This window comes from Convolutriloba macropyga, chromosome 6 (assembly GCF_964194025.1).
Source record: "Convolutriloba macropyga chromosome 6, txConMacr16.3, whole genome shotgun sequence".
Classification (NCBI taxonomy): Eukaryota; Metazoa; Xenacoelomorpha; order Acoela; family Convolutidae; genus Convolutriloba; species Convolutriloba macropyga.
Window position 1 is genome coordinate 58867657 of NC_134473.1, and position 20041 is coordinate 58887697.

The following is a 20041-nucleotide window of genomic DNA, read 5'->3' on the forward strand; positions in this document are numbered from 1 at the left end:
CGTTCGATTTATCAGCAAAGGTGTATGATAACATATTCGTCTGCGTGTTTGGCCTTCAATTGAAGATCCGTGTTACCTCCAGTGGTCGAAAGTTTTTGGAACTACTTATTTGATTGTGATATTCTGCTCTTTGTCATTTAATTTAATGTGTGTATGCTATAATTCACTTCTGCACAGAGGTAGATGGTCCCTCTGGTGTTCTTAATCCTATGAGTTTTCTGAAATATGACGCACTGTAGACATTTAAGCCTTTGGCAAGTCTCTGAAAATCAAGTTGAGTAAATTTGCGAAATTTGTGGACTATTTTACCTAATTTGCTTTGTAATAAAATACAAACAGAAACGGACTACTTTGACGATGTTTCGTCATTGCAATCGGTTCTTTGGAAATTCTGTGGACCATATTTGCACGTTTCCCCCCAACGCAGCCAAAAATTGCTGTTTTTTTGGAAATCAGTGAAATCCATTAAATTATGCAAATTTACACATATAAAGATATGAAAAACGGATTAAGGTTTTAGACGTAAGCGGTAAAATCTGCCCGTTTAATTTTATGTATACCTTTGTGAAGAATTGCTTCTCTTAAAATACTTCAAGATTGACCACCCTAGGCCTTCTCGTTTTGAAAAATCACAGAAGTATAAATTTTATTGTAACGACGCTTAGGATAGATAACGGTGTCAGATAGCTATAAATTGAACAAGTACCAACTATAGACTAATACGCCAATACTGAGTTCTCGATTTTAGATTTTTTAGATTGTGAATTGTTTTAAACTTCGATTTTAACTAATTAGATTTTAAAAATTATTGACTACAGATTTTAATTTGCAATGGTTTTCTTGTGACATTTGTTGAGAGTAGAACCGACTATTTTATTCAGCAGTTTTGAGAAGGGCAACTTTTCATTTCCCAAAATTTATCAGACTTCTAGAATTTGCGATTGATCTGCAACACTGGATAGAGAATTGGTTGGTTCTGATTAGATGTTTTATTTAAATACTTAATACCTAATTTAAATACCTAACTAAATTCATAGAAATTGGCTAAAATTCCCTCAAGGCAGCTGATTTAGATTGGAGCCACTGACATAGTTTTTCTTCAAAATTGCTTAAAAACATTATCCATGGCAGAAAGCAGTCTCAATGAAAAGACTTCTTGACCCATGATTTGGCAATAGCTCAGACCAGATAACTTGGTTTTCGTAACTCGGTTTTTTGAGTTGAGCAAAAGTCGAGCAAAACATTTTGCTTCGAGCTGATTTCCACCTTGAAACATGTGATCATTGCCAATCAAAAATTGAGCATGAAATTTTGAGCCGAGCAAAAGTCGAGCCTGGATAAATTGCCTCGAGGTAAAGTCCACCTGTTTTCAAAAATTGAACTAAACTTGATCTAATTTAATTTTAAAAATATTTTCTTTGGTTTAAATAGTTGATAGAAGCAAAATTGAAATGATCAAATAATAATATAGGCAATTTTAATACAAAGCCACATATATATGAGCCAGACCTAAAAAACGTTCTTAAACAAAATTTTTGCTGAATTCATTTTTTAAAGTTTGTTTTAAAATAGCGCAAAAGTTTGAACTGCTAACAATTTTAGTTGAAACTTTCGTACTATTTTGAGATTAAATTTAGAGGAATGAAATGAACAAAAAATTTATTTGACAACATTTCGTTTCAAATGTGGCTCATAAGTTTTGAGTATTTAAACCTTTGGCCATAAGTTTTATTCAATGGCAGTTTTGAAGCCGTTTACTTCTGAGTTACTATTGGACTGCTTTGGAACTCAAAAACCATGTTGAAATTGACATCAAATTACTACCCAGATGATTGCCACTATAAAAAACAGAGGGGGAATTATAATTGAGATATTCAGAAATGAAGGGCAAATTTTTGATAACAAATTTGTGGGTTTGGTGGGGCATAATTACCGAAACATATGCTCAGTTCAAATCAATTCCCAGCTCGTTAAAAAACCCGTTTGAAAGTAAAATAAGGACCTTTTGATCTCATTGGGACCAATGTTTACTAATTTTTCGAAAATGTCATAGTCATTGTCCTTGAAACAATATTATATTGACGAAAAATTGCAGTAAGTTCCGTTTAACATTCAACATAATCCAACTGACATCATTTTCTCCTTTATATTTACACGTCATAATTATTTTTGACATTTTTGTGCTGATAGAAATAGGTGGAAATGTCAAGTTGGTGGTGACGTAAACATAATCAATTAACAGATTATGAAAGTTAATCCGTGCCCTTTTTCTCCTTACTTAAAATCGAACAAAAGTTTTCGTCCGTACAATGCCCAGGGAGCACAATGGCTACTTGTTTAACATTTTTTAGACTAGAGAAAGCAACTTTCCACTTTTCTACCAGAAGTTGAAAATTGGTTATTGCCGTGTGCAAAACACTCGATATTATGACCTGTACCAATTTTTTACCACTGATTTTGCTTCTACTGATAATTGGTAAGTGGCTCATCATTAAACCATTAAACAAATATTTAATTAGTCGGATCTTTTCCGTATGTGCCCAGCAATATACACCTACTAATCTGGGAAGGTCACAAACGGAAAAGATCCCAAATAGTCATTGTTTTGGAGATAACGGTTTAGTGAATACGGTTACTTCGCTGTCAAATTAAGCCTAAAAATCATTTTTTGCAAATCTATTGCCCATTTGTTCGCTCTTGTAATTTTTCCAATCTACACTTACTGAGGGGGGAAATATATGCTCAACTGGTGCTTTGTTCACCTAATTTTGGCCGATCGATATTTAATTGTGAATAGTATCGGTTATGCCTCGAGTCGATACCTAATGGCTGTTGTCATTTCATTTTTTTAAGAAAAATTGCAGAATTTTGAACTTTTCGCCCCTTTATAGTCTTATTTATGTCTTTTTGTAGCATGGTTTCGCTAATGACAGGTGTAATCATCTTGACAGCTCCCATCCCGTATCAGTGAAAATTTCAAATTTTTAATCTTTTTTGTCAATGTGTATACAGTACCATTAATGACAGGTTCCGGTCGTTTTCTGGTGAAGCAAATAAAATCCGTATGGTACAACTTTTAATCTACAATTTTCCATAGACATTTTTTGATTTTCGTCTTCTGTTGCAATATCGTATTGAAAGTTCCAACCAAAATGACAGTTCCCGAGCGTATCAGTGAAATTTTCAACTTTGATATTTTTCAACCTTTTTTTGTCAGTTTGTAAACAGTATCATTAATGACAGGTTACATTTTTTGTCTGATGTAAGCGAAAAAAATCTCTTCAGATGGTTTTGTTTTATTTTGTGTTTTTATGACTTTGATACTAATTTTCGACAATTTTTTTAAACTTTCGTTTCCTTTTGCATTATCACTTTGATGACAGGTCCCAATGGCGTCGAACGGAGGCTAAATTAAACGTAAACGAAGTTTTGCGGAATAGGATCTGGTTCTCATGATTCCAAAATCCTTTTCTCGCAATTTTTCAATTAAATTTTTAGTTTATGCCTTTCATTTTTTTTAGATTCTTGGTTTTAACACTTACTCTGTTTATTGAGAGGTCTCATTGGCTTCCGATTGAGGAACGAATGAACATTTTTAATTTCTTCGCTTGGTAGCCAATCATTTTAATCTTTGATATTCCAATATTTTATAATTTTTTTTGATTTTTTAATAGAGGATCAGTTTTGTAGAAATGCTTGAAGTCATTTCTATTTATCTCAGTCATAATATTGAACATACAATTGAACATACATAAGTTTTCTTTGAAAAGGTTAGGATTTCGATGACTTCAATTTTTTTTTCTCGATCTTTTTCCTTGACTATTTGTTTCTTTTTGAATGCTTTTGTTGTTCTTTTTTGTAGTCGTTAGCAAAATGGTGATTAATGAATAATGTCGTTGGCTTCATATTGAGACATAAATGGATCTGTATAACGCATTCCGCTGATAGCTACTGGTTTTATTGCCATTCATTTTATTTCTTTTTAAAACTAACAGAATTTTTCTGAAATTGGCCCTCTTGTTTTCCTTTTTGTGAGCTTGCAACTTCAATGACTGGTGCCATAAAAATTCCTACAGAACATATATTTATTTATCTGAATGTTTTATGTTTTAATGATGTTTTATGACTTGAATGCTCTGTAATTTCAGAAATATTTCGGGAGTTTTTAATACTTATCATTATTTGTGGTTATTTTTGACATTTTTTCACATAATCTCTTTTTTAAGATGTTCAAATGTGACCCAAATGAACACCAATCTTTTCATCTAATAGCTACCACTATTAATGGTTTCAAAAATTTATGTTTGTAAGTTGTTTCTGAAAATTTTCGTTTTGTTGGTATTTGCTGATATTTTGTAGTCTTTCTACTTAGACTCATCAATTATAGTTCTTATTATATTCCTAAGAAATTATTTGTGAATCTATTTTGTATTTTTATTAAAAATATGGTTTTGTTGGCTTTTGATTAAATTTGGTTCCAAAAAATTATTACGGTTTTGAAATGTTCTCCTTTTTTCTTCTTTCTGTCTACTTGTTACCTATTCACGTTAAAACGGATTCCGTCTGCTGTCTAGTGAAGTGATTTTTAAAAGTTGAGATTTCTGTGATGGTAATCTGACTTTGTTATTAAGTGTTCTTTTTTAAAATATTCAGCTTAAAATAAAGTTTGAAAAAGTAAAAATAAAGTAAAAAATAAAATAAAGTTTGAAAAGTTCCATTAATTGTCAACTTTCCTACCGACTTTTTTACCCTTCTTATAATTTATTTGAAATAAGCCACCTTTAGATTCATTTTGAAGTATACAATAAGTCCGCTAAAAATAATTAAAAACATTAATTTAAAGGCAAGATAGATATTTGTAAAGAGGTTAGAAAAAGGGGCAGCAAAACGAAAAAATTCAGTTAAAGAATTGCACAATAATTTTGGAAAATTCTCGTTTTTGTGTTTAAAATAATATTCGCCAATCAAAGGAATACTAAAATTGTTTTTCCTCATAACCTATAAGAAATATTTAAAAAAATTACATTGTCGAAAGATGGGAAAATGGTCACCATTGACCCCTTGAAGTAGAACCGTAAGAAAAGGAAAATATGATTAGCCAGCATTTTGTCAGCTATCATAAAGCGTTCTAAATTACAATGTTAGGTTAAATTCATTAAAATAAATTGAAGTCAAACTGTAAAATAATTTTTATTAAACGCAAAACAATTGAAAATTAGCATTCCATCCACTGAACTCTGATAACCTAATAGACTCTGATAAACCTAAGCTTCCTCTCTTAACCCCGTAAAAGGGGATGGGATAAAATGTGGTCTGTGTAAATTAAGAAACTTGACGAAAACTACACTTGACTATACATTCAAGTAAACTACTTGTGTCGCTATACAATTTAATTTTTGTCCGAAAAAAAATTTGGAGAAAAATACTAACTTGAAGAACAAAAACAAACAAAACCGAAAAGTATTTTGAGAAATTCGCCACAAGCTGCTATTCAAAACCATTGTCCTGAAAAGGATACGATAGTTTTCGCCAACAACTCAAAACGAACAAGGCGGCTCGTTAATGTGCGTTCGCACATGATGTTCCGACCCGAGCTCATCTACATTTTTGACTTAATTGTCAACCAAATGAAGAAATAACAAAAAACAAAAACTTCACGGCAAAAACTGAATATCTAAATTTAAAAGCACATAGTAAGAACGTCAAAATGCAAAATGCAGTCAGATAAAACCTTAACTACTCAAATTTAATTTGTCCTAACTATACAGCTGACGGAAAGTTTTCTTAATGGGACTATGTTACGATCAATGAGGCGAAATTCAAAAATTAATCAACATTTTTTAAACCAAGAAATTTCAGAAGCTTTCAACTAAATGTCCTTTATCCATGATAAATTACCAAAAAAGTTACTACAAAACACAAAAGTCTTGTTTTTGTGTAGTTTAAGCCTTAGAAACGAACTAAAGAAAAACCTTAGAAATTAGAAACGATTTGCGAAAACACAAACTACTGCTACCATTAAAATCATTAGCTATTATCTGAATATTATGTATTTTTAATTCAATTCTTATATCTACTAATTCGGCTGCAGGAGAATTATATTGAGAAATGAGATAAGTTTATTTGCGCCACATTTGTAAACCATTGGGATCTGTTACTACGAGATTGTTCTGAAAGAGGGGAAAAAGAAGCGCAAAAATGACCACTCAAAAAACGTTTACTGACCAACAAACAAAGCATGGGTGACAAATAATATCAGTAGATATGCTATTTTTTGGAATACAAGAAATTGGATGTGACCTCTCATTGATGAAAATAAGTTACAATTTGACGAAAAGAACAACAAAATCTGAAAAGTTTGAAAAATGTTTGAAAATGTATATCATAAACTTTAAGATTAAAGGCCATAAACTGACTAACTGATTCGGGTAATATCATTATTTCAAACCTCAGTTACAAGCCAAAGAGAATTGTCAGCAATTTACGGCTACCTAAAGAACGAAAACAGGCAAAAACAGCAATTTCAAGAAAAAAATTGAGCGAGAAAAGTGTCGAAGGCAATAAAAAATGAATTTTTCACAACAAAATTTTCTTTGTTCAATTAACTTATTAACAGCAACGGAAGCCTTCTTTTTTATCAATATAGATTCAAAAAGCCAAATATGAACAAATACATTAGTACCACGAAACTTTTTGAGAAAACTCGTAGTATCAACGCCATTAGTTTCATTAGCTTTCAATGGAATCCACTAAATACGCTAAATTATTCCTCCATGGGACAACAAGTTTATTGGACATTCATATTTGGTCAATTAAACCTTACAACAAGTTATTGAAGATGAAAACAACAACAAAGACAGGCAACAACCAAAAGTTGATTAGAAAAGTGCCAGAAGAAAGTGTCGAAGCAATTTAAATCAAAAGTTCTTCTCTGAAAACTTTATGCACGATCCGTTGAACGTCTTCCCTAAACCAATGGGAACTATTGGTTGTAGGATAATGTAATAAGATTTCAATGGGATCCAAAAATAAAAAATGCCAAAAAAATGAAAAAAAAATTGAAAACTAGTGGCATTGAAGTTTTAAAACTAATAGGTAGAAGATAAAACCACTAACCAGAGTATTTTTGGCTGCATTAGAAATAAAAAGGCATCTTGTAAGTACTAAGACAGGCTAACAGTCCACGAAAAAAGTTTAGGATCGGTTAATGTTCAAAAAAAATTTTCGAAAATCTTTTTTTAAAGTCTTAACAGCCATTAAACTCAAAAATTTTTAATGGAGGTCAATAACTACACTCAGAAACAACACCATGGCAGAAAAAATATGTTTGTCATGCACAGATAATCAATAAGAGATCACAATAAGTCTTTATACTATGAAAACAACGACAAAAACATGCAAAAACCAAAAATCAGTAGAAAAGTGCGAGAAGATAATTTCGAAGCCATTTAAACCAATAGCTTTCCTCTGAAAACTTTATCTGTGATCCACTGAATGTCCTTTCCAAGCCACTGGGATTAAATTAATATCTGCATAGTGTGTAAATGTTTTGATAAAGTGATAAGATTTGAAAAGTAGCCAATAATACGAAAATATCCGAATTTTTTTTTTTAATTTTGATTTCTTGTGTTATTGAAGTCATATAATCAATAAATAGAAGATAAAAACGCCAACGAAATTTATTTTAGTTTCTATAGAAAGCAAGTGGGTTCTGTCAATATTGAGAGCGACTAACAGTTAACCAAAATTTTAGGATTGGTTAATGTTCAAAAAAAAATTTCGAAAAATTATTTTTTAATTTCTTAACAGCCATTAGATTCGTTAAAGTTCAACGGGAGTCAAAAAATAGTCTCAAAAATGCTTCAGTTGGAGTATGGGGATGTTTGTCATGCATAGGTGATCAATAAGAAATCTCAACAAGTTTTATAAGTCTTATGACTATGAAAACAACCACAAAATCAGGCAAAAACCAAAAATTCGGTAGAGAAGTGCGAGAATAAAAGGTCGAAGCCATTTGAAACCAAAGTTTTTCTGCGATAACTTTATCTGTGATCCACTGAAAGTCTTCTTGAAGCGAATAGGAGCTGTCAATAGCATAATGTGATAAGATTTCAAAAGTAACCAACAACACGGAAATATGCAAAAGAAATATCCAAAGTTAAACTTTTTGAAATCTTGTGTCAATGAAGTCATATTACTAAAAGTTAGAAGATAAGACCGCCAGCTAGATCAAATTTGGTTACGTAGCAGGGAAGAGGGTGCTGTCATCACAGAGACTGACTTACAGTTCACGATAATAAGTTTATGATTGGTTAATGTTCAAAAAAAATTTTCGAAAAATTATTTTTAAAGTCTTATCAGCCATTAGCTGTCCACTCAAAGCACTAGATATAATCACTTAAATCTTATTACGGAACATATTGCACTGTTAGTCAATGAGTCCAGGCCATAAGATTCCAAAAAATGAGTAAAATCTCAAAAAGAATTTAAAATTTCAATTAAAATTACGAAAACTCAAAGTCGAATTTAAAAACACATGAGCAATTCCTTGAAAACGATGTTTCTTCATTGGGCTTCATTTGACTGTAAAGGAGGTTTTTCACTAATGGAACCTTGATATGAAAAGTGACTTGTATCTAGGTGAATTAAAAAAGCAAAAAAAGTAGAAAAGTTTTATGAAAAAAAACAGTTCTCAAAAAATTTCTATTTTTTTTTGATATTGAAGTTCCCTATGAGACCAGAACTAGTCTTTTTCATCGCCTTTAGTCTATTAGGAACACGAAATTGGTTCATTTTTGTCAAGAAATATAAGTTTGAAATACTATTGTTTTAGAAAATATATTAATTTGAAGAAAATTCACACTAAAAGTGAACAAATATCCCGTTGTTCACACAAAATTTCAATGCTCAATAACTCCTCGAAAAAAACGAAAATCAAAAAAATCTTTTTAATTTTGAATTCTACGCTGGACCAGCTTTTTAATGATACCACTCACATTTCTCTGCGATGAATATATCGATCGGCAAAAATTGACTGAACAAAAAACAACCCCATTTGAGTATATAGTTCCTCCCCCCCACAAGTGGGGTCGGAACAACTAGGCAAACTTATAAAATCTATGCTTACCGAAAGCACTCAAGAAGGAGACAAAGAAATAAAACAAAGCGTAGGTGAATCAAAATCTGGTAACGCGTGTCTCCAAAGACCTTTCAATACGTTTTTGCTTTTTCTGTGGTTACCTGTACAACAGAGAACTCAGACGCCTAAAAATCAACGTGCACATAAAAGTTCATTTTCTCCATTAGTAGCAGAGCAGTTGCACAAGGCCAGCCAAACATGCTTTTAAAAGCTTAGAGAACAACAACAAAAAACAAAAATAAAAGAATTCAAAATATGTATATTTTAAGATGAGCGTTTTAAATACCACAGTTTTCTTAATAAAATGTTAGATTCGCAAAAACGCATTAACCAGCTCATAAAGTGTTTTATTGTCGTCTTGAGCTGAGGAAATTGAAAAACTTGGACAAACATTCTGAAACCTTATAAAATTAAATTCTTCGCGAATTTTGTCTAATTCTGCAATGTAGCTGCTAAACAATATTTTCTCTCTAAGTTTACAGAATTATTGACCTGACCGCGAGGAGAAATCAAGCTGCACTTATAAGCAAAAAAGGAAGCAATAAATAAATACTTATTTTGGAAATTTTGGAAAAAAACGAAGTATGAAGAAGGTTTTTCAAATTATTGATACTAACACCAGAGAAACATAAACATCAAGCCAAGCAAAATCTCACAAAAATTGTTTGTTTTCTAGAGATCCATAACCTCGAATATGTAACTAATTTTTTTTAAAAACTGGAAAAGTTTGCATACTAAATTTGCTAAGAATCATGATATCAATATCTTCAAAATCATTTCTTTAACGTTAAAAACTGACCAGTAACGTATATTTAAGGCCTTTAAAGTATTTTTTTCATATGGAATTTTAGATTTCAAAGAAAACTTAAAAGAGAACTTAAACCTGATTAAGCATCTTGCAAAGAACTAGCTGGACAATTCCTGAAACACAATCCCAATAATTGAAAGAAAATCTTAGAACTACTGCATCGGACCAGCATATCAATTCAATCCTGGAGGACAAACATTATCCATTCAAACAAACAAACTAACTCACGCACAAGCTTTAAATAGGCATTCATTGGGCGTAATGATAGCAAAATCCACAAACACTATAAATATAACAAATACTCTAAAAATTAAAGGTAACAAAATTTATTGAAAGCTCATAATTTTCTCAATAATAATTTGTTCAAATCCATCTGCATTACATTAAAAAATGCATTGGCCTTTAAAGATTGATAGTTTCAAAAATTGGTAAATATTCGCGATATTAATATCTTCAGAACCATTTCATTATCTTTAAATAAGAAAACTGCAGTTATCCAATTTAAAGCCCAAATGTTTTCACGGGCACATAATGATGGATAAACTCGGAATATGAGAAGAACTCTGTAAATTTGAAAGAAATTGTTCGATTGCACAAATTTGAAAGAAATTGTTCCATTGAAAGAAACGACTGCACAAATCAGTGATATTAAAGTTAGATAAACGTTCCATTACCCCTAGTGACAATGCAGTATACTATTATCAACCTCAAGTCCTTAAAGGTCTTTAAAATCAGAAAATGACAAAGTTTTTAAAGAGAATTTGAAAAAAGTGCAATTTTTATCAAAATGTGCCACAGTTAGTAATATCAGAATGTTGGAAAAAAAGCGAAATATGAAGAAGGATTTTCAAAATATTGATACTAACACCAGAGAAACATAAACTTCAAGCCAAGCAAAATCTCACAAAAGTTGTTTGTTTTCTAGAGGTCCATAACCTCGAATCTGTGACTAAAATTTTTAAAAACTGGAAAAATTTGCATACTAAATTTGCTAAGAATCATGATATCAATATCTTCAAAAATCATTTCTTTAACGTTAAAAACTGACCAGTAACGTATATTTAAGGCCTTGAAAGTTTTTTTTTCATATGGAATTTTAGAATTCAAAGAAAACTTAAAAGAGAACTTAAACCTCTTTAAGCATCTTGCAAAGAACTAGCTGGACAATTCCTGAAATACAATCCCAATAACTGAAAGAAAATCTTAGAACTACTGCATCGGACCAGCATATCAATTCAACCCTGGAGGACAAACATTATCCATTCAAACATACAAACTAACTCACGCACAAGCTTTAAATAGGCATTCATTGAGCGCAATGATAGCGAAATTCACAAACACTCTAAATATAACAAACAATCTAAAAATCAAAGGTAACAAAGATTATTGTAAGTTCATAATTTTCTCAATAATAATTTGTTCAAAACCATCTGCATTACATTAAAAAATGCATTGGCCTTTAAAGATTGATAATTTCAAAAATTGGTAAATATTCGCGATATTAATATCTTCAGAACAATTTCATTATCTTTAAACAAGAAAATTGCAGTTATCCAATTTAAAGCCCAAATGTTTGCACGGGCACATAATGATGGATAAACTCGGAATATGAGAAGAACTCTGAAAATTTGAAAGGAATTGTTCGATTGCACAAATTTGAAAGAAATTGTTCGATTGAAAGAAATGACTGCACAAATCAGTGATATTAAAATTTGATAAACGTTCCATTACACCTAGTAACAATGCAGTATACTATTATCAACCTCAAGTCCTTAAAGGTCTTTAAAATCAGAAAAAGACAAAGTTTTTAAAGAAAATTTGAAAAAAGTGCAATTTTTATCAAAATTTGCTACAGTTAGTAATATCAGAATGTTGGAAAACATTTCTACTGGCTCTAAAAATTAAGCAATAACTTTATCCAGCCAAACAGGAGGGTCCTTGATTCCTGAGGTATCAGGAATTCCTGCAGTATCAAAACATAATTAGCTCACAGAATGATTAAAAAAATTAAATTTTTTTGCCAAGACCCTAATCAAGTTTTATTTACGTCAGTTTAATCTGCAAGACCAAATACATTCATTGTCTTTAAATAGCAATACAATCAGAAAAAAAACGACAGTTTCCTAAAAAATTGAAAAAAAGGCCAATTTTATCAAAACAATTGGTAAAGTTAGTAACTTTAGGAAAGTTAAAACCATTAATTTGCCAGAAGAAACCAAGCATTAGCCTGTTATCAAGCCATAAAGGAGAATTTTTGACTCCTGAGGTTGAAAAAATGAAAAAAAGACAAAACATTTGAAAACTATTGAAAAAAATTTAATATTTAGTCATATTTTAAGCATTTGTGTTTGCAGTACATAGACATATATATTTTAAATTTGTTTTAGTTAAGGAGGCATACTATAATTGAACAATTTTTAAATTTTTCTTTTATTTGAGTTTTTTTCCTAATTGCACTATTTTTTTCTACCTCTCAAAACATTTCTTTATGTTCAATTGTCCAATTAGGGTTGCTGCTACGTTTGTGTCACAAAGTAAAAAAAACAATGGCTTGACAGCACATCATTTCATAAAATAATTTAATCAGTTCTGGATTTTTTTGGTAACTCTTACTTCTATCCAATGTTTTTCCTGGCCTTTTCGGCGTCGTGTGGGTGCTCAAAGAATGAAGATGAATAGCGTCTTAAAATTTCAGAACAATAACGTTTGTTGAGACATGGGAATTTTTAGGGAATATTTAAACTTAACAGGTTTCTTAGAGTTTGTCCTTCATTTTTTTCCCTGTTTTCTCCTTTTTCGAGATGCATCGTTTTCTGTGTTTTCTGTGTAATCAAGGCAGTTTCTTTTAACAAAATATCGGATTATTAAATAATCTGTTATCAAAAATTGTTTTTGGAATCTCAATTTGTGGAAAATTTTGAAAAAATACTTCAAATTATTCTTTATTAAAACGAGTGGTAAATTGAAATATATAGTTTCGTTAGCGTTTTAGTGGTTGCCTAGGGCGCACGTTAAGTTGATTCCAGTCGGTTTCTGAATCTTCCTGCCATTTGTTTTTGAAAGACGTTTTCTCACAGTTTTCTATGACTTATGATAAATCAAATGACATTTCAAAACAAGATAAACAGGTAACTCCCAGTTAACATTGATTTTCATTAGGGACCCAAAGTTGTTTGTAATAGTCTTTCAAGACACTAGACTGGTGAAACTGAAGCGAAGTTTTTTTTCGAGTTCAAAAGCTCGATTTTAAATTTGAAGTCGATTCTAGCAGTTTTTGGGCCCAAAAACTGCTAGAAACAACCTTTTAAACTTGAAATAGAAACTTTCCAGCAGCTGCACTGGATGTTGAAATATCAAAGTCACAGCATTATCATTGTTTTCAAATATCAAAGTCATTGAAAACTGTGTGAAAACATCATACAAAAACAATTGGCAGGAAGACTCAGGAACCGATTAGAATCAAATTAATGTGCACTGTCGCGAACCATTAAACAAACACTAACAAAACTATATATTTCATATTAGGACTCGTTTTTAAAAAAATTGATTTTTTTTTCAAAAATTTTTCATAAGTTGCGACTCCAGAAAAATTTTTGATAACAGCTTGTTCAATAATCTTAAATTTTGTTCAAAATAACTCAGTTGATTAGAAAGAAAAGTGGTACATCTCGAAAAAGAAGAAAATTGAGCGAGAATAAAAAAAATGAAAAACAAAATCTAAGAAACTTTTTAAGTTTTTAATTGTTCCCCAGAAATTCCATGACTCAACATGCGTTTTGGTCCTGAAATTATAAGACGCCATTCATGCCCATTCTTTGAGCAACCACACGACGCCAAAACGGCAAGGAAAAACATTAGATTGTACAAAAGCTCCAAAAAATCCAGAACTTATTGAATTGTTTTATGAAATGATGTGATATCAAAGCATTGTTTTTACTTTGTGACACAAACTTACCAGCAACCCTTATAGAACAATTGAACAAAAAGAAAGGTTTAGAAAGGTAGAAAAACCCGTGCACTTGGGATTAAAAAATTCAAAAACAGATAAGCTAAAAAAATTGTCTAAATATAGCAAGCCTCCTTCAACTAAAACAAATTCAGAAGATATATGTCTGTGTACTGCAAATATAAATGCTTAAAATGTGACTAAATATTAAAATTTTTCAATAGTTTTGAAAGGTTTTGTCTTTTTTTCATTTTTTCAACCTCAGGAGTCATAAATTCTCCTTTATGGCTTGATAATAGGATAATGCATGGTTTCTTCTGGCAAGTTACTGGTTTTCACCTTCTTAAAGTCAATAACTTTACAAATTGTTCTGATAAAATTGGCATTTTTTTCAAATTTTCAGGAAACTGTCGATTTTTCTGATTGTATTGATATTTAAGGTCAATGGATTTCTTTGGTCTTGCAGATGAAATAGTGGACTTATTCACAAGACAAAGAGATTTTAACAAGACAGAGTTTTTGTTATATTTCCATCGAGTTTTTTCATCTTTAGTGACAAAAACCCATTTCAAGGATTGTGCGTGCGTTAATGGGTTCAACTATTAAAGAAATGTTTAGAAAGGTAGAAAAAAACAATGCAATTGGGATTTAATAAAGTCAAAAACAGAAACTTAAAAAATTGTTTAATTATAGCAAGCCTCCTTCAACTAAAACATCAATAAAATGATTGTAATGCAATCAAAAGGGCATGAATACTTACACGAATTTTAGTATCAGCCAAAAAATTTACCTCAGACACTAAAAACATCAAAAATGAAAGAAAACTTCCAAAACGTCCAAATCACAAAAAAGCTAAAGATTGCATATAAAACACTAATATGTGATTGAAATGTTCTCAAACAAACGGTTACTTGTTAATGTGGTTTAGAACAACCATGTTATGTAATAAATTGAGATGAAAATCATTAAAAATGATCAGAAGTTCTGCTAAGCGTATAAAAATACCTGTGTTTCTTTGAGCAAGAACGAACGTTACTAATCAATGCTTTATACCATTTATACATATTAACATACTTGAAGCAACGTACGTATGATTGTTCTGAATAGTTCTGAATTGTAAAGTGATCAAAACCTGTCTTCATTAAGTCTGTCGCCCAACAAGGTGCAAACGGGATACGAACAAAATTTCACCCAGGTTGAGGTGCCATCCGGAAGTGACCTCTGATTAGACCGTGCCAGACGAAAGTAACCTCTGATCAGACCATCCCAGACCAAAGTATGCTCTGATCAGATTAAAGTGCGCTCGAAACTGACTCTGATCAGACCTTTCCAGAGGGAAATGACCTCTGATCAGACCAAAATCAGACCATTGTCCAGACGATTGTGCAACCATGGCCCAGACCATACCCAGACCATCGTCGAGACGATTTTGCGCTCAAAATCACTTCCGGGTCGAGAAAAAAATCAGAAAAATATATAAGATATGCGGTAAAAGTTCAATTTTTTCAACGCAAATTTTGTACATAATTTTGCGGTAAAATGCTGTGAAATGCGGTGAAGCGGTGAACTTACAAAATTCACCACATTTCACCGCTTACTACAAGTTACCGTCCTTGCACGGCTTCTAACCTCTCACCTCCTCCATGGAAGGCACTTCTTCTTCCACTGTGCCACTTCTCATTAAAGTCTTGCATATTTGTTTTGAATTTAAATCAAATTCACTCTACTTTTTGTAAAACATACGCGTTGAACTTTTGTAAGATTAGCGGTGAGATTACAAATTTTAGCAATGAAATGTGATTTTTTGTAAGATCACCGCCTACTCTAGTGGTGAAATTACATAAATTCACCGCCTAAAAAGTTTCAAAAAGATGTATGATTATTCGTGGGTAAAATTTCCGTGCGTCTTTTTTTAAGTGTATCTTAGCTTCGTTGAACAAAAGACAATTTGAGGCGTTTCCTAAGCGGTGACCTCATGTAATTTCACCACTAAGTTAAGCGGTGAATTTATGCATTTTCACCGCATTCACCGCTTATCTATCATAATTTGAACACTTTTTTCCAAGCGGTGAGTTCATGGAATTTCACTGCTAAATTCAGCGGTGAAATTATGTAATTTCACCGCATTCGCCGCTTATCTTTCAAAATTTTCCGCATTCAACGTTTATCTTGCATAATTTTGCGTTGAATGGCGGTGACAACTCGACCCGGGTTCTGATCAGACTATTGTGCGCTCAAAGTCACTCCTGATCATACTGTTGTGCGCTCGAAATCACTTCTGCCGGTTGTGTTTGTTGGCTTTTGTGTCCGGGTTCTTGTCCTGTGTTGTTTACTTTCGGTAATTTATGGAGTCCTGCATTTGGTGCGATGCAGTATCAGTAAAGAAGTGTCTGCGTAGGGTGCTGTTGTTGTTGTCTGAATGGCCGTTTGGAAATTTATAACGGCTTGTGTGCAATGTTTGTTTTAATTGGTTGCTGTGTATTAATGTTGATGTGTCGTCGCCAAAGGAACATTTTTGGAGGGGTTTGAAGAATCATTGTCGTCCTGAAAATGTTTGTTCTCCATTGCTTCTTCGTTTTGTTAATTTTTAATGGGTGGTGAATGGGTTCGTTTACGGGCTTATCCCTTTTCTCCTTGTCTTTAGGGCGGAATCTGAAATGGTTTGACCTTTGTGCTTTTTTCTATTGCCAATTAATGTTGGCATTTATCGTTGTAGCTGTGGACAGTTTTTCATGCCAAAAACTATTCCGGAGAGTCATCTGTTGCTCGGTTGCACCGAGTTGGATACGTATTGTACAGTGTTCTCTCCCTTGCTATTCTAGTTCTTATGGTCAAGTTTGAAAGATGCCCTCCGAAATTGTTTCGATAATGACTGAGAGTTTTTTGCTTTTAAAGGATTGAATTAAAAATTAACTTGGCTACCATGACTAATTTTAATAAAACCGCAGGTCAACAGTTAAAAGAATCAATATTCAACAGTCCTATTCAATTTTCCCGCACATAAAAATATGCTTCTAGGCTCCCCAATTGGATCAGACAAGAATAAAACTCGTGATTGAAGATTTTATTTCCATCCCCAAACTCGACATATTTGAAAAATTTCACTTGACTCTGGTGAGTATAAAGTTTTCTATAGGCATCCCAGACTCTCGTGGCGCGCGGGCAAGCAACCTTATTGCAGACTAATGAACTACAACTACTGAGAATGACTGAGCGAGCATGTCAAAAGCAATGGAAAGTGCCTCCGATCAACAGCTTCTGCTGTCTGAAAATGAGGCTATTGACGTTATTGTCTTTAATAAAATTGAAGACAAACCACCAACAACTTGCAGTGCCAATGGCACGAGCGCAACACCTTGCAGATGAATTTTTTTGATGAAATCGCGTAACTTGATTTCTCAGCCGCTTTTGGATGAAATTTTATTGCAGAGAAGAAGTCACCGTAACATCAAGAGCAGCAGAATGGCCTGACGTCCATGATGGCAGAAAGGGGTGGGCGAATCGCTACCAGCGATGAGGTTTCGTATTTCTATCACTTGAGATATGTTAGCTGTTGACAAAGCTTTTGCAACACGTCCTCCAACTCTGCCTTGTCTATAAACGGCATCTCACTTTCCACTAAATACGACAATATGGTCATCAATTACATCAAGAGTGCCCGAAGCGCAATAATGGTATTTTATCTCAAAGTCGGTTATTTGAATCTCAACTTTGCGTTTTACGCTCACCCAAAAATTGTTAGAGTGTCTATGCCGAACTGTAGCAGGTTTGGGTGCCGCATCTAGTCATGCGGCAGCTTTTGGAAGAGGCAGCGACTCAAGTCTAGCCTTTTCCTTCACTGAAAAACCATATTCCCTCTAGTCCTGAAGTTTTTGGAGATCTAATCTCTCTTGGATTTTCTTTTGTGTAAATAATGACGACCCAAAAGAATGAGAGATCTCGTAGAAACCTACAACTGTGGAATTCTATTTTGGAGATTGGCCTGTGATTTTTATAACCAAGTCATTTGACGATAGGAGGGATTTCAATTAAGCAGCTTTGTATTAATCTTGAGATGTTCTGAAACCCCAACTTGGAAGAGTACATGTGAGGCATGCCTGCAGCTAAAAGTTGTCGGAAGCAACAAAGAAAAGCGAGAATTTGATCCAAAGCTTCTCTTTGGCAGTTGTCAAAAAATTTATTGTCTCAATTATTTCAATTTTTGGCATATTAGTGCAAAGAGAATAGACAAGTTTTTGTGACCCCCCCCAATAATGTCGATGAATACCCCATGCACATTTTGGATCGTCTAGGAGTTTAAATCTTTCAAGTTGTTCTGTGGTTTTTTTTAATCCTTTTATTTAAACATGACGCAACGTATTTGTCATTTCCTACTGCTGCTACCAGCAACTCAAAACTATCGCCAAAATTGCGTGTCACCTCCGTATCAATAGATGGAGTAGCTGTATTCAATTTGTTTCTATTTAAAAGAAAGTCTTTTTCAGGCTCATCGTTATGAAGAAATTGTAGAGCTTGGTTAAGGCGTTGTTCTGGCCAAGAAACGAAACCCTCATCTTATTACCTAAGTGTTGTGTAAGATTGTAGAACTAGCTCTTTAATTTTTGGAATCAATGCACAAAAAGTCAATGAGAAAAGCATTTCACCGAATGGATCGCTTTGTCGGAAACCAGATTCATTCTGCACTGTTGTGTTGTTGTAGGAGAGGGGTATGCGTTCGCAGTACAGAAAAATGTTGCAATCTGCTATCTCCGGAATTTTTCTCCTCTTTTTTCATCTAGAGGACAGCAATTGGGGCATTGTATAGTTTCTGACACAGAAAAACAAAAGACGTAAAATGCATCTCTAGAGGCCGCATTGACAAACTTTAATATGGATTTTATTTCTGACTCCAATTGATCCGCAGCCATAAATTCTACTGAATGGAATGATAAATTTTGCAGGGTTCAGCTGCATTGTACTTGTTGAAAGTGATAAGATCATCTTAAACACCTTTATCTTAAACTGAAAAGCTATTGAAGCAAAATTGTTTGAGGAGGTAACAAAAGGCACGATTTCTTTGAGATGCCAACCTTAAGCGCTTTAGTTTCAGCTTTATTATCAGGTGCGAGTCTACCAGAACAAAGAATTGTAGCACTTTGTCCGTATTGGCGTTGAAAGCACAAAAGTTTTACTGTTCTTATGAGCGAGCATGTCAAAAGCAATGGAAAGTGCCTCCGATTAATTGCTTCTGCTGTCTGAAAGTGAGGCTATTGACCTTATTGTCTTTAATAAAATTGAAGACAAACCACCAACAACTTGCAGTGCCAATGGCACGAGCGCAACAGCTTGCAGATGAATTTTTTTGATGAAATCGTGTAAGTTGACTTCTCAGCCGTTTTTGGATGAAATTTTAATGCAGAGAAGAAGTCACCGTAACATCAAGAGCAGCAGGACGGCCTGACGTCCATGATGGCAGAAAGGGGTGGCGAATCGCTACCAGTGATGAGGTTTCGTATTTCTATCACTTGAGATATGTTAGCTGTTGACAAAGCTTTTGCGACACGTCCTCCAACTCTGCCTTGTCTAGAAACGGCATCTCACTTTCCACTAAATACGACAATATGGTCATCAATTACATCAAGAGTGCCCGAAACGCAATAATGGTGTTTTATCTCAAAGTCTTTTTTTTAATCTCAACTTTGCGTTTTACACTCACCCAAAAATTGTTAGAGTGTACATGCCGAACTATAGCAGGTTTGGGTGCCGCATCTAGTCATGCGGCAGCTTTTGGAAGAGGCAGCGACTCAAGTCTAGCCTTTTCCTTCACTGAAAAACCATATTCCATCTAGTCCTGAAGTTTTTGGAGATCTAATCTCTCTTGGATTTTCTTTTGTGTAAATAATGACGACCCAAAAGAATGAGAGATCTCGTAGAAACCTACAACTGTGGGTTTCTATTTTGGAGATTGGCCTGTGATTTTTATAACCAAGTCATTTGACGATAGGAGGGATTCCAATTAAGCAGCTTTGTATTAATTTTGAGATGTTCTGAAACCCCAACCTGGAAGAGTACATGTGAGGCATGCCTGCAGCTGAAAGTTGTCGGAAGCAACAAAGAAAAGCGAGAATTTGATCCAAAGCTTCTCTTTGGCAGTTGTCAAAAAATTTAT

The 20041-nt window shown here is 33.1% G+C and overlaps 1 protein-coding gene across 1 annotated transcript in view; it reads left to right on the forward strand.

Annotated features, from left to right (window-relative positions):
• Window positions 1–2009: 2009 nt before the first annotated feature.
• LOC142341085 (uncharacterized) overlaps window positions 2010–20041 on the forward strand; it is a 59526-nt gene continuing 41494 nt past the window's right edge. Inside the window, exon 1 of the mRNA XM_075391948.1 lies at window positions 2010–2476. Within this exon, the coding sequence (XP_075248063.1) occupies window positions 2428–2476 (49 nt within the window). The 5' untranslated portion in view covers window positions 2010–2427. The remainder of the gene's footprint in view (window positions 2477–20041) is intronic.